Source organism: Rhea americana, unplaced genomic scaffold, assembly GCF_003343005.1.
Source record: "Rhea americana isolate MKP2758 unplaced genomic scaffold, rheAme1 scaffold_354, whole genome shotgun sequence".
Classification (NCBI taxonomy): Eukaryota; Metazoa; Chordata; class Aves; order Rheiformes; family Rheidae; genus Rhea; species Rhea americana.
This window is the reverse complement of record NW_028186484.1, coordinates 68,341-85,603: the sequence shown is the minus strand read 5'-3', so window position 1 is coordinate 85,603 and position 17,263 is coordinate 68,341. Positions and strand designations below refer to the sequence as shown.

The window sequence follows — 17,263 nt, the reverse complement described above, 5'->3', positions numbered from 1 at the left end:
TGAAGTTTCCCTTTTCAGGTTTAATTTCTCAATTTGTCACAGAAATTTAGATACTTTTTTCAAAGTACATGGTATCACAGTTTGCCCGATTAAATTTCTTCACTCTATTAAATTTCCCATTTATGTTAAATTGGAATTCTTTTTCTAAATTGATAACCCAAGTTTATTATCAGCATACTTCATTAGCTCATCCGAGGGAGCAATCTTTTTGGTTTGGAGAGTAGATACTGAGATAGTTTTGAAAATATGTGATAAGACTGGCCTCTAAGATCAGTCCTTGCTGAACTCCTATACCAGTTGTAGGTTGATGCTTCCTTGCAGCTCATCTTGGCCTCTTTAGTCAGTTTCTTACCTATTGTACAATTCTCATGCTAAACTCCCTGTTCTCAGCCACAATTTCATGCACAGTGCTTGGTCAAATGCCTTACTCAGTTCCAGATAGTGTCATTGAAAGACATTTTCTGTCATCTTTGAATAATTATGTTAGCTCTTTTCTATATCCTCCACAGTATGTCTAAAGCCTTAAARATGTTCATTCTGGGAATGTCCATATTATTTCTATGTTGATTTCRGCAAGGTCTTAAGGCCACCAAGCTTTTATTTGCAATTACTTCCCACTTTATTCAATGAGAAGTGTAACAGCGCTTCTTGTTATACTCATGAACTTTGTGTATTTTTTTCTTTTATTCACCAAGACTTCTCAGTCTTGTCGCTACTTTTGCTTTCARTAGATTGTTCTCTATTCTGGTATCCTAAATTATTTCTTTCTAGTTAATACTTGGGACTGGAAAGATCTCTTGCTCATGGAATCCAGAGTGCTGTTACTACAATGAATTATATCATGCAAACTTTTTTATAATTTACCAGCTTAACATACTTAGAAGTACTACGGACAAGAAACTGCTGGAAGGCTGTTCAAAAACTTTATGTTTCTGATAGAAATCTTCCTCAGGTTTCCAGCCTAAAGCTCTTCCTGACAAATCTGCTGATCCAAGAAGAAATGATCAGACTGACTTCATAAGTCTTCTCTGCAAATAGTGGTGTCTTACAGATATATAACTACATCTAGCTCTGTTAAAAGACAATTTGCTTGAATAGCTGAACTTTGTGATGACGACCCTATTGCATTGTATGGCTGCTCTATTCTCATTGCTTACTTCCTGTCAGTGTTAATGGCCTCCACAGTTTTGGTTCAGAGGTAAGCTCAAATTTACCTACAGGAAATTAGATAAACTATCATTTCTGTGGATTCCTTCAGAGCTCCTCCCRCAAAAATATAAGTATTCTTTTCCTATGTTACATAATTTATATACATTTCTTGTACATTTTACTTGTAATACATATTGTACTTATTAAATCCATTCACAGTTGCATAGTACTAAATAAAAATTAATTGTGTAATTTATTCTGTGTTACATGTATGGAATAAGAGAAAAATATAGATTGAAGGGAAACTCTGGAGGTCATGTGGACCAACCCCTGCTCAAAGCAGGTTCAAATTACATCACCTGATGAGCAACAGCAGGTTGCTCAGGGCATTGTTCATTTGGAGTTTGAGTATCTCCAAGGATGGACATCCCACAACATCCTTTGGGAACCTATTCCAATGTCTGATTACCATCATAGCTTAAAAACCAAAGCAACAACAGCAGCAGCAACAGTGTTAGTTGCATTGATTCAATTTCCCCTGTTGCACCTTGTTTACTTTACCTATCATCTTATCACTGTGCATCTCCAAGAAGAGGTTGTCTCCATCTTCTCTTCACTGTCCTGTTAGGTAGTTGCGCACAGCAATAAGATCTCACCCTTCACCTTCTCTTCTCACAGCTGAACAAACCCAGCTCTCACAGCCTCTCCTGGTACATCATGTGCTCCAGCCCCTAGTCATCTTGGTGGTCCTCTGCTGGCCTTCCTCCAATATGTCACTGTCTTTCTGGTCCTGAGGAGCTCCAAGTTCAACCCAGAGTCCAGATGCAGTCTCACAGATGCATTCTTAAACTTTGGTCACCACTGATTAAAAAAAAAGTCAAACATAAAAATGCATAGCTTAATAATAACATGCTCTTGTTACTATTTTAATTTTTKAAACATTTGAACTTTCATAATAGAAATAAAAGAATCCCAGTCCCTACAGAAGCACTATCTTAGTAATGTTAATAACAAGTTGTTCTAGTTTTCCCTATAATTCCATGACTGAAACAGAGAATAGATTTTTTAAAATGCAATTCTTGTCATTACACGTCCTTGTCATTAAGTCCTTTGCATGTTAAGCATTGAAGTAAGTTTTAAAATACATACTTCAGAACCTCAGGTGTTTAGATGCTTCTGCTAGGTGGTTTTTGTAGATTCTTTGTGATGGCTAAAGGCCACAAAAAAGAAGTCAGGTCTTGAAATACTCTGCATGCCTACACCCAGAACTTTTTTAGAGGAATAGATGARACTTACATGGAGCTATGAACTTTTAAGTTAGGACAAACCACACAACAAGAAGGAATTATTTAAGCTGCCCAGATCCTTATCACATAAACACCAAGACAGCTGATGTTCAGTTAGCTATGATGAAAACTGAATTCTGGCTGGGACATTTTATCTTTTTGAGATAATACGTACCAGGAACAAAGAAGATCCTTCATCATGATACTGCTGGGACTCCCCTTTAATTGTCTCTCATACTTAAGGAGAGACTAGGAAACAGTATGAGATTGAATCATTATCCTACCATCAAAAAATTATTCCACTAGTAGGCGGAGAAAGCAAAAGAAGAGCAGCCAAACAGTGCTAAGTGGACTATTGGTCTAATCCAGTATCCCATCTTCACTGTGGCCATAACACACACCTACAAAAAAATACAAACACAGGCAAATATATGCAGTRCTTCTCCCAAGTACTCTCCCAACCAGCAGTCATATGCAGTTCAGAGACTTACATGCAGTTTTGTGTTTATTAACTAATTTCAAAGTAATTATGCTTTCTTAAATGCAGTTCAACATCCAGTTTGGTTATAGTTGGATTAGGAAATGCCCTATCATTCTCATGTGATAGGAGATGTAATTCATTGTAAGTTCAGAACAGAAACATTCATTGAAGATTACTGCAGTTTTTATGTACTTAACTAGAAATGTCATAGTTCCTGGATCCATTTGGATCCCAGCTTCCTCTTGTGCCTAGGAGTTCATGAACTGACTGTGGTGCGATTCAGAGGTAAATGAATAAAACTTTGCTTTGGATCCAGAATTTTTAAATGATAGYAGTACAACCTGATCGATTCCTTCTGTTGAAGAAACTGAGGAATCTTCTGTTCTGTTTGGGACAGGATAGGGGCACTGTGGTAATCTGTTGGTCCAAAGACSTGTACTCACTATGCAGTGGAAATATTTCCTAGCTCTCTTTATTCAGCAGCTGTCTGGCAACTCTTTGGGGTTCCCAGGACAATGCTTGGTTATGCTTCACTCTAAAATGTTAATGTTCTTTTATTATTCTGCTGCAACTAAGACTTTGGTGAAGAAAAGTAGTTAAAAAACAGTGATTTAGAGCACATTTTATGGGACAAAACCAAAGCATTTCTTTGGCTCTGTGATTTCTGCTTCTCCAAAGTGTCAGTTCTACTRCAAATAGTACAGGTATTCTAGCATTTCAGAACAAACAAATAAATAAGGTTTAAAGAGGTATTTGTTTGATATTCTTCATCATTCTAAATACAGAAGTGAGTGGTTTTTCCTTCTCAGCCTGGAAAATAAAAAAATAAGAAAGAGATGACAGAAAACAGTAAGATGTTTATATCTATAGAGCTATACGGAGAAGGTAAATGGAGAATGACTGCCTACTGCTTCTCCACCTCCACAAGTAGGAGACATAAAGTGATGGCAGGTTTTAAACGAACGAAAGCAGCTATTTCTTCACACACTGCCTACTGAGGTCCTGCAACACCATGCCAAATGAAGTCAGAGATACAGTATTAGGATAGATGGATTGTTGGAATACCTACTATAGCAGTTCTTATAGCACTGGAACAGGTTGCCCAGAGGGGTTGTGGAGTCTCCTTCGCTGGAGATATTGAAGGCCCACCTGGATGCAAGCTTGTCTAAYATGCTGTAGACCCTGCTGAGCAGGGAGGTTGGACTAGATGATCTCCGGAGGTCCCTTCCAACCTTACTGGTTCTATGATTCTGTGATTATGTTTTCGTAGTACACAGTGAGCAGGTAGCTGGACAAGATATAATCACAAAACAGGATGATTTTACTRGCATCTCCTTGAGCTCCACCAATTTATATACAGAGCAACAGGCTAGATGAACAGATGCCGGTAGTGGGCAGCCTAGTGAGTAGCCTCCTCTGTTTTAAGATCTGGTGTCAGGTGTCCATGAGTCWGCATCAAGAACCAAATAGCATTAGTGGCTCTTTCTGCAGCAGAAACTGACTAATCTTGAYCCATGACTGACTTAATTCTTGAGAAGGCTGGAGCTTTCTTCTGTGAAGTAAGAGAGATTTGTACAAAATGTATGCATAGTGGTAAAGTTGTACACATACCAGGGAGTCTGACTTGTCTTGGCCTCTTCCTCTTTGCCCAGTCTGTCTCACATGTGTGTTTCTGTCTTATACTGAATTCAAACTGTAGACTTCTGATTCTAAAGCAAAACAGGAATGCCAACTAGCTTTTAATTGCTATAGAACAGACATATTCTAGTAGTTAAGTATTTTAGTCATAAAGATGAAAGCTAGAGTGAATATCTTAAGGCATACCAGTATATTGTTTATAATTATTTATAAATCTTTTCCTTTTATGGTTTGCCTATGTGATTTATTCCTAAGTAAGAACTGACTTTTCTACAGAAGTGTATGCTTGCCATCACTCAGCTCAAATTTTTAGGTCTTCCTCTTTACTTCTGTCTCTTTCTTCCTCCTAACCTACTTCCTATCACCTTCTCTGCTAGCTTCTCTGAAATAGAGAAGATAAGAAAGGGTTTTGTTAATAGAGATAAGATAGATTAGCTAATATTTTATAATATTTTAGTAAAGGTTGGCCCAATCATAAGTTGACACTTCATAGTTGGTCATGTTGAAACTTACTTGTGAAGGTAGATTTCACCTTAATCAAGAAGATGTATTAACAAAGATTGCCTTCCTAAATTGTAGTTTTGACTTATGCTGGGTAGCACTTAAAAAAAAAAAAAAAAAAAGATGTATTAACAAAGATTGCCTTCCTAAATTGTAGTTTTGACTTATGCTGGGTAGCACTTAAAAAAAAAAAAAAAAGGAGAAGAAAGAACACCCAGCCTTTATTCCTAGCCTAGAGAGAGACAGTCTTTTTTAGTTTAAACCAGGCAAATATAAAATACTTCGTATTGCCAAAACAAGTGGTTCCCAGGCTCTTTATAGCTGAGCCTCCCTTGAAAAGGTCAGCAGTGCTCCAGGGGTTGGGGATCCAACTGGCATCTCCCAGAGTTCATTAGCTTGAATTCTGTGCTCCAGCTTTTCAGTTATACAGTTGTTACTGAGACCATGTCCCTGAAACCTGCCCCACTAGTTTGGAACCACAGTCTTAGGGATAGCCTCTTCTTAGTTCATCTGTCTAAGGGCTGGGCGGGTGTCAGTAATATTGTTCCAGAATATGGTTGATTCTTTGCTTCCAGTGCTTGGATATTCCTTGCTTCCTTCTCAGATCCGAGAGCTGGTTCCTGAGTCCCAGGCCTACATGGATCTGTTGGCCTTTGAACGCAAACTAGACCAGACCATTATGCGGAAGCGTGTGGATATTCAGGAAGCACTGAAGAGGCCAATGAAGGTATGTCATAAAAAAATCTGTAGGTTGAGTTGGGGGAAAAAAATGTATTAAATGCTACTGGGGAACCAGGAAAAGTCCTGTTAACAGAGACATTTTGAAATAGTCAGACAAAGCTGCTATGAATAAGCAGCTGGGGAACAGCATGTATGGAAGGGTGGTGGAAAACATTCAGTGGATATTACCAGCTCTTGCTTCTGAAAGCCTTTAATAAAGGGAATAATAACTTCTGGGATTATAAATGCTGTTTTTGAAATTTTGTATTCGAATAATTAGAAAAAAATAGAGGAGTTCAGTGAAGACATGCTGAATTTCCTATTAGAATTCAGTTAAAGGCTAAACTTCTGAGATAATAAAACATATAATGGGAAGAATTACTTAGAGGAAATTGTTAAAGAGCCTGCAAAAATACATGCATTTACATAGTCTATAAAAGAACAATTCATATAAGAAAAGGATGGGTAATGTTTTCTGCAATATCGGCTAAATCAAGTACAGCACTTTCCCTGTTCATTACGTCTTACTGCAATGATCTTTTCCTCCGTTTTCCAAGTCTACTTCGTTGAAACGTGGAAAAGTTTAAGTTGGAAGGGAGCTGTAGAAGTCGTCTAGTTTAAACTCCTGCTCAAAACATGGTTGTTCAAGACCTTGTTGAGCTTTGAAAATTGTTAAAGACAGAGGTTTCACAGTCTCTCTAGGTAACCTCTTCCAATACTTGGCCTTCACTCTCATTGTGAAGATTTTTTTTCTTACRTCCTACTTAGTAGTTCTTGTGATTATATTGAATGGTCATACCTGTTCATATAATAAATGCCGTAGTATGAAGAGTTCTGTAACTGTAAGTCTACTGTGAAGTAAAGCTGTCATTCTGGTTTGTACCACAGTAGTAGGTATCAGCTCTACTAAGATCAAGGTGCTGTTGTGTTTGTCACATTTGTACGAAATGTAGATGATTTTTTTCCTAATGTTTTTCCAATTGAAATAGATGAAGCAGAAGAAAAAAGGAAAAAGTTAAGTTCTATAGGATACCCATATTACAGATAGGAAAATGAAGTGTGGATGGTTTAAATGACAAGTTAATAGTCCAACATTGTTGCATATAGTAGATCGGCCTCTCAGAAGATATAATGTGTCTTAGCTTCTTAATGTGGGCAGAACACCGTTATTTTATACCAGCTAGGAACTTGGCCATGTTTAAAAGTAACTGAAAACTCAGATTTGCATTCATAAATCTGCAGGAAGATGATTGTTCTGTGACAAAGTCATCAACCATGGAATTGAGCATTGCGTGAGTTCCCAGCTGTAAGTTGTACAGTGGAGATTTTTAGGGTCTGTAAGGGGGAAGAGAATATGAGACAGAATATTCTACAAAAACCGTAGCCAGAAAAATCTGTTTCCATCTAGGGGCCAGCAAACAYGTTTTAAATACCAGTTACTCAGCTACTTGATGTCTAAACCTGTTTCTAAAAAACGGTCAACAGATGTTTGTCAAATTCACCTCTAGAATTCAGATGTAACAGTTGTGAAATTCAGGATGTACCAAAATGGAGCTAAGCCATGATAAATTTTGCTTGCTCTGATACTATATATTTTCATCTTATTTTAGTTGGAGTACTGGTAACAGCAGTAAAAGTTATCTCTGCATTTCCATCTCAAAACTCCTACCAAAGCTCATATAACTTTGAAATAATTTGCCTTTCAGCAGTGTTTCACAAACTGAGATTGTAATCCTGGGAAAAATTTAAACTTGTGTGAGGCATGTGATAATATATAGGACTGGTCGGAATTATCAGTTTCAATTACAGTTATCATATTGGTCAAAACGATTAGCTTGTAGCCAGGAAGAGTCCTCAGGAACCATAGTGTTAGAATCTGGTATTGCTCAGGCCTTTGTTTTCTGTCTGAAGGATTAATTATTCTTGAGAAATTACAGGGGGTATTCATTTAACTATTTTTGATTAAGGACGGTGCATAAAATACGCTGGGTCTATTGATATTGCTTTGGTCTTTTATGAACAGCTGTGCTGCTGAAAGAGATGACAGCTGTGGGATTGCTCAGAAAGCAAGGAGGAGACCTTGGAATTTTGGAGGTTGGTTGGGGTTGGGGAGAAGTCAGCCTTCACCACCTGCCAGCTCATTTTACCACTGTCAGCAGCCCCTGTCAGCTGCCAACTTTTCCAGTACAGATCATGCCTTGTCTTTTTTTCTGCCTCTAAGGTACTAGTGTGTTTTCTCCTTTTCCTCTAGCCTACATTCTTAGACTACACCCATCATAAGATTCTCAGAATTCTCATCTGCAGACCAGCATTTACTATATGCAACTTGTGAGTAAGAAGCCGTACACTAATTTTATAAAAGAACCACCCATTCTTGTCCACAGATACCAGAAAGAACTTTTTAAGAGACAGTCGGTCAGGCAGGGCWGTTTGAACTTTGGACTGCAGTGGGACTGGACATACAGATAGATCAAGGTCTATGGCTTGAAGGAAACCAAAAACTATATGGTTCTACTCCAGACAAGGAGTGTCATTAAAGACTGATAACTAGTCAGTTGTGGATATAACATGATGATTTAAAATTGGGGAGGATGATTGTCGTCCCAAGATTTGACTCAGGAGTCTCCTRTCTGAAAGAGAGGCATCTTGTGGCCCATCCCACATGCAAGTCTCCTATTCCAAGCCCTGGCCACAGACAATAATTTGATTTCTCGCCCACACCAAAGACTTAACCAAGGTTTCACCATGGATTGGTGTTATGGTTCCTCGCATTAAGTGATGTACATCCAGAGTCACCATTCTTAGGTTCAAAAACAGTGTCTGAGTACAGTGACAAAGTCTCAGTGTCTCTCAGTGACTTTGTAGATTCGGATACTTTCCTCTTTTGTTTGTTTTAAGGTGACTGAGGTATTGCTGTGTGATTGTTGTCAGAAGGGAATTTCTTTTTTGTTTTCCTGGAACACTAAGGTTGCTGCTTGGCCCTGTGTCCTCTCAAGCAAGAGTGTTATTTTTGCTTAGAATGTCTTTGTGCCACAGAACCTCATATTTGAGCTCTGCTGCTCAGTCATTCTAAGACTGCTATATTGTCCATGTATTGACTTCTAAATGTGGAGCATGCAAGGGTTACTCTTAGGGGCAGAAGAACAAATAATCTGTGGAGATTTTTGTGTCATACTCTGAGCCCAGCTGCCATTCGGCTCCTGGAATCAAGCCTGTACTCACTACAATCAACAAATGCACTAGATACTCTTTGCGCTAACTTGAGTAAAACATTTTATTCATTCTTCATGGGATATTGCAGAGAAAGAGGAGATGGAGATTACTGGAAGAATTTTAAGATACTTGAGAGCAGTGGCTAATGCATTTTAGCTGTTGGAGATTCCCGTCTGCCCCTTGATTTCTATGATGCTGGGCCAATGTACTTCATCTTCTGTGGCTGTGATGTTCGACTTGGTGCTGGCATGTGTGCCACTGATGATGCTTAATGCAGAGGATAGTTCAAGAAGAGTTTGCCAAGTTGACCCTCCGTGAAATTCTGGTGAACCGTTGTCTCCTGGGGTAGAGCTGCCCATGGGTGAGCAACTGGCTGTAGGAGAGAATGTTGGAAAGCATATTTTTAAGGAGAGGGTGCTGATTATTTGACTTAATCAAAAAAAAAWTTTTTTAAACTTCTGACCAACTTTGTAGTATTTTCATTAATGACTTCGAAGTCAGAATTTAGGAGGCTAATTCTGAAATTTGATGGTGAAATCTGTTGATGACCTCAGGTTGGCAGGCCTTTTCAATGCTGAAGATTTGACTATCTTGTAGAAAGAATGTTATGATCTTAAGGAGATAGGATACTTACTAGTATTAAGTGCATGTAGGGGTTAATAGGATGAATTTCTGCTATAAAATAGGAGCCAAATGGTTGGAAGCAGCACTAAAGGTGAGGTTCATTACTTGCATAATAACAGTCCTATACTTAATGTGATGTACCTGGAAAAAAAGAAAAAAGAAAAAACCCTTAGGGTATATCAGTAACTGGAATTCTCTGTAGCAATAAAAAAGTTTGAGTGTAACAGCAGAAGGTCCTGGTGACATCTCATTTGATTGTTGAAGCTGGAACACAGTGTCATCAATACTCGAAAAGTTTAAACTGGAATGATTCTGGAAAAAAATATTTTGGAACCACCTCAGGAAAGGAAGACTCATCACTTGGCTTTAATGTGCCAACACAATGAAGGTTGAGAGGGACTAGAGTGGTTTTGTTTATTGTAGAAGGGGAGAAAAGAAGGGCCACAGACAATGTTAATGGACAATGCTGGCACACGAACAAATGGGCAAAAGACAGTTCTGAATAATGTTAGACTTGATATTAGAAAGAGGTGATAATTGTGAGAGAAGAGAAATTCCTCCAAGTCAAGGAGGGGAAATAAGAATCTCTGTTTTAAGATTGGATCTTCATGAGTTTCTGAAACCCATTATCTCTTGTAGATGCCTATGACCTAAACTTAACTGTTGCTGACAGCGCAGTGTTCTTAGGGCCCATTGCTAAACAGGTACGAAGGTACTACAGTGATTTTGAAAAAATGACTTAAAACTCTCTAAGAGAAATATCTCCACAAGCCATTTAAAGTAGAATCATGGAATCAGAGAATTACAGAATGGGTAAGGTTGGAAGGGACTTCTGGAGATCATCTAGTCCAAAACCCCTGCTCTAGCAGGGTCATCTAGAGAATGTCAGACAGGATCGTATCCAGGTGGGTTTTGAGTATCTCCAGAGAAGATACTGGAGGTCCACAACCTCTCTGGGTAACTTGTTCCAGTGCTCTGTCACTCTCACAGGAAAGATGTTCTTCCACGTTTTCAAGTGGAACTTCCTATGGTTCAGTTTGTGCCCATTGCCTCTTGTCCTGTCACATGGGACATCCGGAAAGAGTTTGTCCCCATCCTCTTGACACCCTCCCTTCAGGTACTTATAGCCATTGATAAGATTCCCCCTCARTCTTCTCTTCTCCAGGCTRAASAGGCCCAGCTCTCACAGTCATTCCTCATAGGGCGGATGCTCCAGCCCTCTGATCATCTTTGTAGCCCTACGCTGGACTCTCTCCAGTAGCTCCATGTCTCCCTTGTACTGGGGAGCCGAGAACTGGAYGCAGTACCTGAGATGTGGCTTCCCCAGGGCTGAGTAGAGGGGCAGGATCACCTCCCTCGACCTGCTGGCAACACTCTGCCTAATGCAGCCCAGGATATTGTTGGCCGTCCTGGCCACAASGGCACACTGCTGGCTCATGGTCAATCTGTCATCCACCAGCACTCCCAGGTCCTTCTCTGCAGAGCTGCTAACGAGCAGGTCAGCCCCCAGCCTATACTGGTGCCTAGGGTTATTATTCCCTAGGGTGCAGGACTCTGCGCTTGACCTTGTTGAACCTCAGGAGGTTCCTCTCTGCCCAGCTCTCTCCAGCCTCTCCAGGTCTCTCTGAATGGCAGCACAGCCCTCAGCTGTATCAGCCACTCCTCCCAGCTTGGTATCACCAGCAGACTTGCTGAGGAGGCACTCTGTCCCCTCATCCAGGTCATTGATGAAGAAGTTGAACAGGATGGGACCCAGTACTGAGCCCTGGGGAACTCCACTAGCTACAGGCCTCCAACTAGACTCCATGCCACTGATGACGACCCTCTGAGCTCTGCCTTTCAGCCAGTTCTCAATCCACCTTGCTGCCCACTCATATAACCACTCATCTCGGACTTTGCTGCAGGCAATACAGAATTTATGATAGTTTCAGTTTCAATTTAATATGCCATTAGGAACTTTCTCATCTTTAACCATCGACTATAAAATTTACAAAATTAAAAAAAAAAATAGCTCACAGCTTCCCTACTGTGAAGAGATCAGTCTGGCAACAAATGTGTCTTCCAATAGGAGTCAGCCATACATTGGGAGAGTTTGTGATTGTGTTGCTATGGTTAGCCTTAACATGCTCATTGATCTGAATTTGGCCCTAGGTGTTCCCAGTGATCTCCCTCAGACTGAATCTGGGGATTCTTACATACTTCATTAGTTGATGGGACCACACCAATATGTGTTACTGTGTTATTTCTGTTCACTTATTGTCTGGATAGTTACTTGCTATCAGAAACTGTGCCCCTTGCCTTGCCACATTAAATTGCTTTTAAGGAGTTAGGGCTGGATCTATCCACCAGGGCAAAAGTTCATCACCTTCTGCATAAACAAGCAAAATGTGTGCATTCTTAACCTATCAAAAATTTGCTTAACTATTTGATGAGAACTGACATGCTTAAATCTTGTTTAACCCTCCCACTCTGCCCAGCTGCAGTGATGACAAGAATTGTGAGGCTGACATGGATCCAGGATCCATACAGTGCAAGAAGGCTTACCCTTTGTACTAAATACTTCTTAAGAAGGTGACAGAAACTATTGCAGAATATCTGCAATTGTAGGTAACAGTTCCGCCTAAGTTCCAGTAATTGGAGATCAGTTTATACTTGCACACAGAAAGGTCTGATATCTTTTTTAAAAATCTCATATATTGGTATAACTGGATTTTATTGGGATCTTTACGTATATACCCACTCTTTCCTCCTTCCTTTTTTTCTTAAGAAATAAAAGCTTTCAGCTTTAGTCCAAGAGCTGGTCATTGAAAATAGACAGATTCAGGCTAAAGTAATGTGCATATTTATGACCACTGCAGCAAGGTATCAGAGATGTAATAGATTTTTCATTATGTCACGTCCTTAAGTCAACATTGGATGTCCTTTAAAGAGAGCTGCCATGTTTGATGAGTGATTAGAGCCTGTGTTGCACAGGAAATCGAACCAGATCATAAAGTTTCTTCTGGCCTAAAAACCTGCACATTTTAAAGCAGTGTTTTTTGACAGTGAGTTTACACGCTAATTGTGACTTGCTACGCTTTGTATAGCATATATATATATATATATGTATATCCATTGATCAGATCTGAATTTACTGCCTTTTGGACTCATTTAGTGTATTCTGCTTTTTGCATTGTGAGACAAGGAAACACATAAACCCTTAGTCTCCTTCTTTAGACCAGCAAATATTTCAAATACGTCTTTCATGTTCTTCAATATTCTCTTCTCTAAGATAAAATTTTCTATACTCCCAGTCACTGCCCAAAGAGTTTTTCTGTACACCTAGCTATTCCTATCACCTGTCAGTATACACCCCTTGATTCTGCAGTAGTGTTCCTGAGAGAGTACTGCATACAACTGCCAAATGGACCTGTATCACTGATTTTTGTAGACTATTATACACAATATTCTCCATTTTATTCCCTTATAGTATTTCTTTGGGGTTTGGGTCTTTTTTTGTTAATTGAAGTCTTCGTAGAACTGTCTACAGATTTTTTTCCTGTGTTTCAAACTCTTAAATATTGCATAGTTCCTTTTAGTCCTTTTAATAGTCACAATACATTCATATTCTACTAAGTCACTGATTTTCCTGGTTTGAGTTGGCCATTTTTAAGTTCTTGTCAATCTTTTCTGATCATGAATTACCTAACTAATTTTATTTCATCTGCAAATTTTGACAAATCTGTTTGCTACTTCGCTGGGTGAGTGATACCTCTGTATTCTAGTTTTGGTATGAATGTTCTCTGTTTCATTTAATTCTTCTATAATGATGACACTTGAGCACTTGCTACTAGTGATCACTATGTTTTTTGTCTCACCTGATTTCTGATCTCCTTGCTAATATATCTTTCACTTTCTTTTTGTTTCCTGAAAGTTTTTTGTGAAACCACTAAACAGTTACTCTCACAAATTTTCATCTTTCCTGTGCTTTATGCATGAGGTTTTTATGCTATGCTGAGGTGCAGCAGGGAGGCCCATACTTAAGACATGCATACAGTTTTTAGTACTATACCCAGGATCTGCATCCRGATTTCTTTGATTCAGTTAGCAATAGCTTATCTGTCTATGCCTTCTTTAATTTGTTTGAAGTCTCAGGCAAAACTTTCTTGGAAGAGTTCTGGAGGTACTGTGTTTTCCCTGAGAGTTCATTGAAAACTTTAAATGTGAGTCAGTAGAGATACTTGCCTTTGGAATGTCGCACAGATTTTGGTATCTTTCCAAATGCTTTGTTTCTGATTTGACATTTTGGGAACTTAATGCTAATGGGAACTGTAAAAATGTGTCATAAGAAACTAGAGTTCCCTTTTTAAAGGATTTGATGGCTTTCTAGCATTTCTCCTGTTTACTTAAAGCTCTACTGAATTGTTTGAAAATGATATTGAAGAACTTGGAGAGAGAGAAGAAGCTATAGTTCTTTTCTTCCAGCATTCCTGTCAGCCTCCTGGTTGGATCTGTTTCATTCCACATGAGCTCTCCTACCATTTGTGCTGCTATCCTACCTAAGCCCTTTACTGTAGATTGTTGCTGACGTGACCAGTCTTCTGTCACATATGGTTCTTTTTCGCTTTTCTTTTTCTCAAGGAGAAATTGTAAATGAAATATAGTGCTTTGGGGGCAAGCTTTTCTTTTTAATAAGATTGCTATTTCAAGTTCATTTTGTTGAAGACAAGTCAAAGATGCATGTCTTCCATTTCAAGAATAAGCAAGTTAAGCATTTACTGATCTTTACACTGGAGGTTATTTGATTCACAGTCTTGACCAATCTCCATTAAGTTCCCCTCTGTCTTTGTGGGCAGTAAAACTTTAGTGTGTTTGAAGAGATTACCTGTGGTGCTTTCCTTTTACTCCAGAGCTGTAAGTTTTCCCTTCAGTAATTACTCTAGGTTCCTGAGAATCCTAGCAGTAAAAAACAAGGCCACAGATTTTTTTCCCTCTGTTCCTGAGAAGATGCCATACAGCGAGGAGGATAGGTTTGACAGCCTTTCAGTAACCTGCATTACTAAAAAATCTTACAAAATTTTTGCCACTCCTCAAGAATCCTGGAGCCTGGAGACAAGAGAGAAAGTCAGGAGAAAAGAAGACTCTCCCTTAGAATCATAGAATCATAGAATTGGTGAGGTTGGAAGGGACCTCCAGAGATCATCTAGTCCAACCTCCCTGCTCAGCAGGGTCACCTGACAGGGTGGCCTCCACCTGGACTCTGCACCACTGATGACGACCTTCTGAGCTCTACCTTTCAGCCAGTTCTCAATCCACCTCACTGTCCACTCATCTAACCCATGCTTCCAGAGCTTACCTGTGAGCAAGTTATGGGAGACAGTGTCAAAAGCCTTGCTGAAGTCAAGGTACACAACATCCACTGCTCTTCCCTCACCTACCCAGGCAGTCATTCCATCATAGAGGGATATCAGGTTGGTTAAGCATGAGTTCCCCTTGGTGAATCCATGCTGCCTACTCCTGATCACCTTATTCTCCTCCATATGTCTGGAGATGACATCCAGGATGAGCTGTTYCATCACCTTTCCAGGGATGGAGGTGAGGCTGATGGGCCTATAGTTGCCTGGGTCCTCCTTCTTGCCCTTCTTGAAGCCTGGAGTGACACTGGCTTTCTTCCAGTCCTCAGGCACCTCTCCAGTTCTCCAGGACCTTTCAAAGATGMTGGAGAGCGGCTTGGCAACAACATCCGCCAACTTTAGGCAAGTCAGCCTCACCTCCATCCCTGGAATTTGATAGCCTTCTATGATGGAATGACCGGCTGGGCAGATGAGGGAAGAACAGTGGACGTTGTCTACCTTGACGTCAGCAAGGCTTTTAACACTGTCTCCCCTAACATCCTCCTAAAGAAGCTCTGGAAGTGTGGGTTAGAGAAGCGGACAGAGAGCTGGATTGAGAACGGGCTGAAAGGCAGAGCTCAAAGGGTCATCATCAGTGGCATGGAGTCTAGTTGGAGGCCTGTGGCTAGTGGAGTTCCCCAGGGCTCAGTACTGGGTCCCATCCTGTTCTTCTTCATCAATGACCTGGATGAGGGGACAGAGTGCCTCCTCAGCAAGTCTGCTGATGATACCAAGCTGGGAGGAGTGGCTGATACAGNAGGAAGGGCTTCTTCAAATACATCAGCAGCAAGAGGAGGACTAGGAAAATGTGGGCCCGCTACTGAACGGGGTGGGGGCCCTGGTGACAAGGGATGCAGAGAGGGCAGAATTACCAAATGCCTTCTTTGCTTCAGTCTYCACTGCTAAGGGCAGCCCCCAGGAATCCTGCAGCCTGGAYRTGAGRGAGAAAGTCCAGAGAAGGGAAGACTTTCCTTWGGTTGASGAGGAAAGGATTAGAGACCTTCYRGGCAGGCTAGACATCCACAAATCCATGGGCCCGGATGGGRTGCACCCACGGGTAACTGAGGGAGCTGGCGGATGTTGTTGCCAGGCCGCTCTCCATCATCTTTGAAAGGTCCTGGAGAAGTGGAGAGGTGCCTGAAGACTGGAAGAAAGCCAGTGTCACTCCAGGCTTCAAGAAGGGCAAGATGGAGGAGCCAGGAAACTACAGGCCAGTCAGCCTCACCTCCATCCCTGGRAAGGTGATGGAACASCTYATYCTGGATRTCATCTCCARGCATATGGAGGAGAAKAAGGTGATCAGGAGTAGGCAGCATGGATGCATCAAGGGGAATTCATGCTTAACCAATCTGATATCCCTCTATGATAGCATGACTGGCTGGGTAGATGAGGGGAGAGCAGTGGACGTTGTGTACCTTGACTTCAGCAAGGCYTTTGACACTSTCCCCTATAACATCCTCCCAGATAAACTCTGGAAGCATGGGTTAGGTGAGTGGACAGTGAGGTGGGTTGAGAACTGGCTGAAAGGCAGAGCTCAGAGGGTCGTCATCAGTGGCACGGAGTCTAGTTGGAGGMCTGTGGCTAGTGGAGTTCCCCAGGGCTCAGTACTGGGTCCCATCCTGTTCAACTTCTTCATCAATGACCTGGATGAGGGGACAGAGTGCCTCCTCAGCAAGTCTGCTGRTGATACCAAGCTGGGAGGAGTGGCTGATACAGCTGAGGGCTGTGCTGCCRTTCAGAGAGACCTRGAGAGGCTGGAGAGTTGGGCAGAGAGGAACCTCCTGAGGTTCAACARGGTCAAGCGCAGAGTCCTGCACCTAGGGAATAATAAYCCTAGGCACCAGTAYAGGCTGGGGGCTGACCTGCTCGTTAGCAGCTCTGCAGAGAAGGACCTGGGAGTGCTGGTGGATGACAGATTGACCATGAGCCAGCAGTGTGCCSTTGTGGCCAGGACGGCCAACAATATCCTGGGCTGCATTAGGCAGAGTGTTGCCAGCAGGTCGAGTGAGGTGATCCTGCCCTACTCAGCCCCGGGGAAGCCACATCTCGAGTACTGCGTCCAGTTCTCGGCTCCCCAGTACAAGGGAGACATGAAACTACTGGAGAGAGTCCAGCGTAGGGCTACAAAGATGATCAGAGGGCTGGAGCATCYGCCCTATGAGGAATGGCTGTGAGAGCTGGGCCTCTTCAGCCTGGGGAAGTGAAGACTGAGGGGGAATCTTATCAATGGCTATAAGTAYCTGAAGGGAGGGTGTCAAGAGGATGGAGACAAACTCTTT

General features: G+C 41.1%; 1 protein-coding gene across 6 annotated transcripts in view; it reads left to right on the top strand.

Moving 5' to 3' along the window:
* The window catches only part of SMARCD3 (SWI/SNF related BAF chromatin remodeling complex subunit D3), a 114,822-nt gene that overhangs the window by 63,130 nt on the left and 34,429 nt on the right, over positions 1-17,263 (top strand). For all 6 annotated transcript variants that reach the window (XR_014896714.1, XM_085312012.1, XM_085312009.1 and 3 more), the window contains one exon: positions 5,660-5,782. Coding sequence is in view for 5 of the 6 variants with exons in the window: in XM_085312012.1 (XP_085168138.1) it covers positions 5,660-5,782 (123 nt within the window). In the remaining variant the exon portion in view is untranslated. The remainder of the gene's footprint in view (positions 1-5,659; positions 5,783-17,263) is intronic.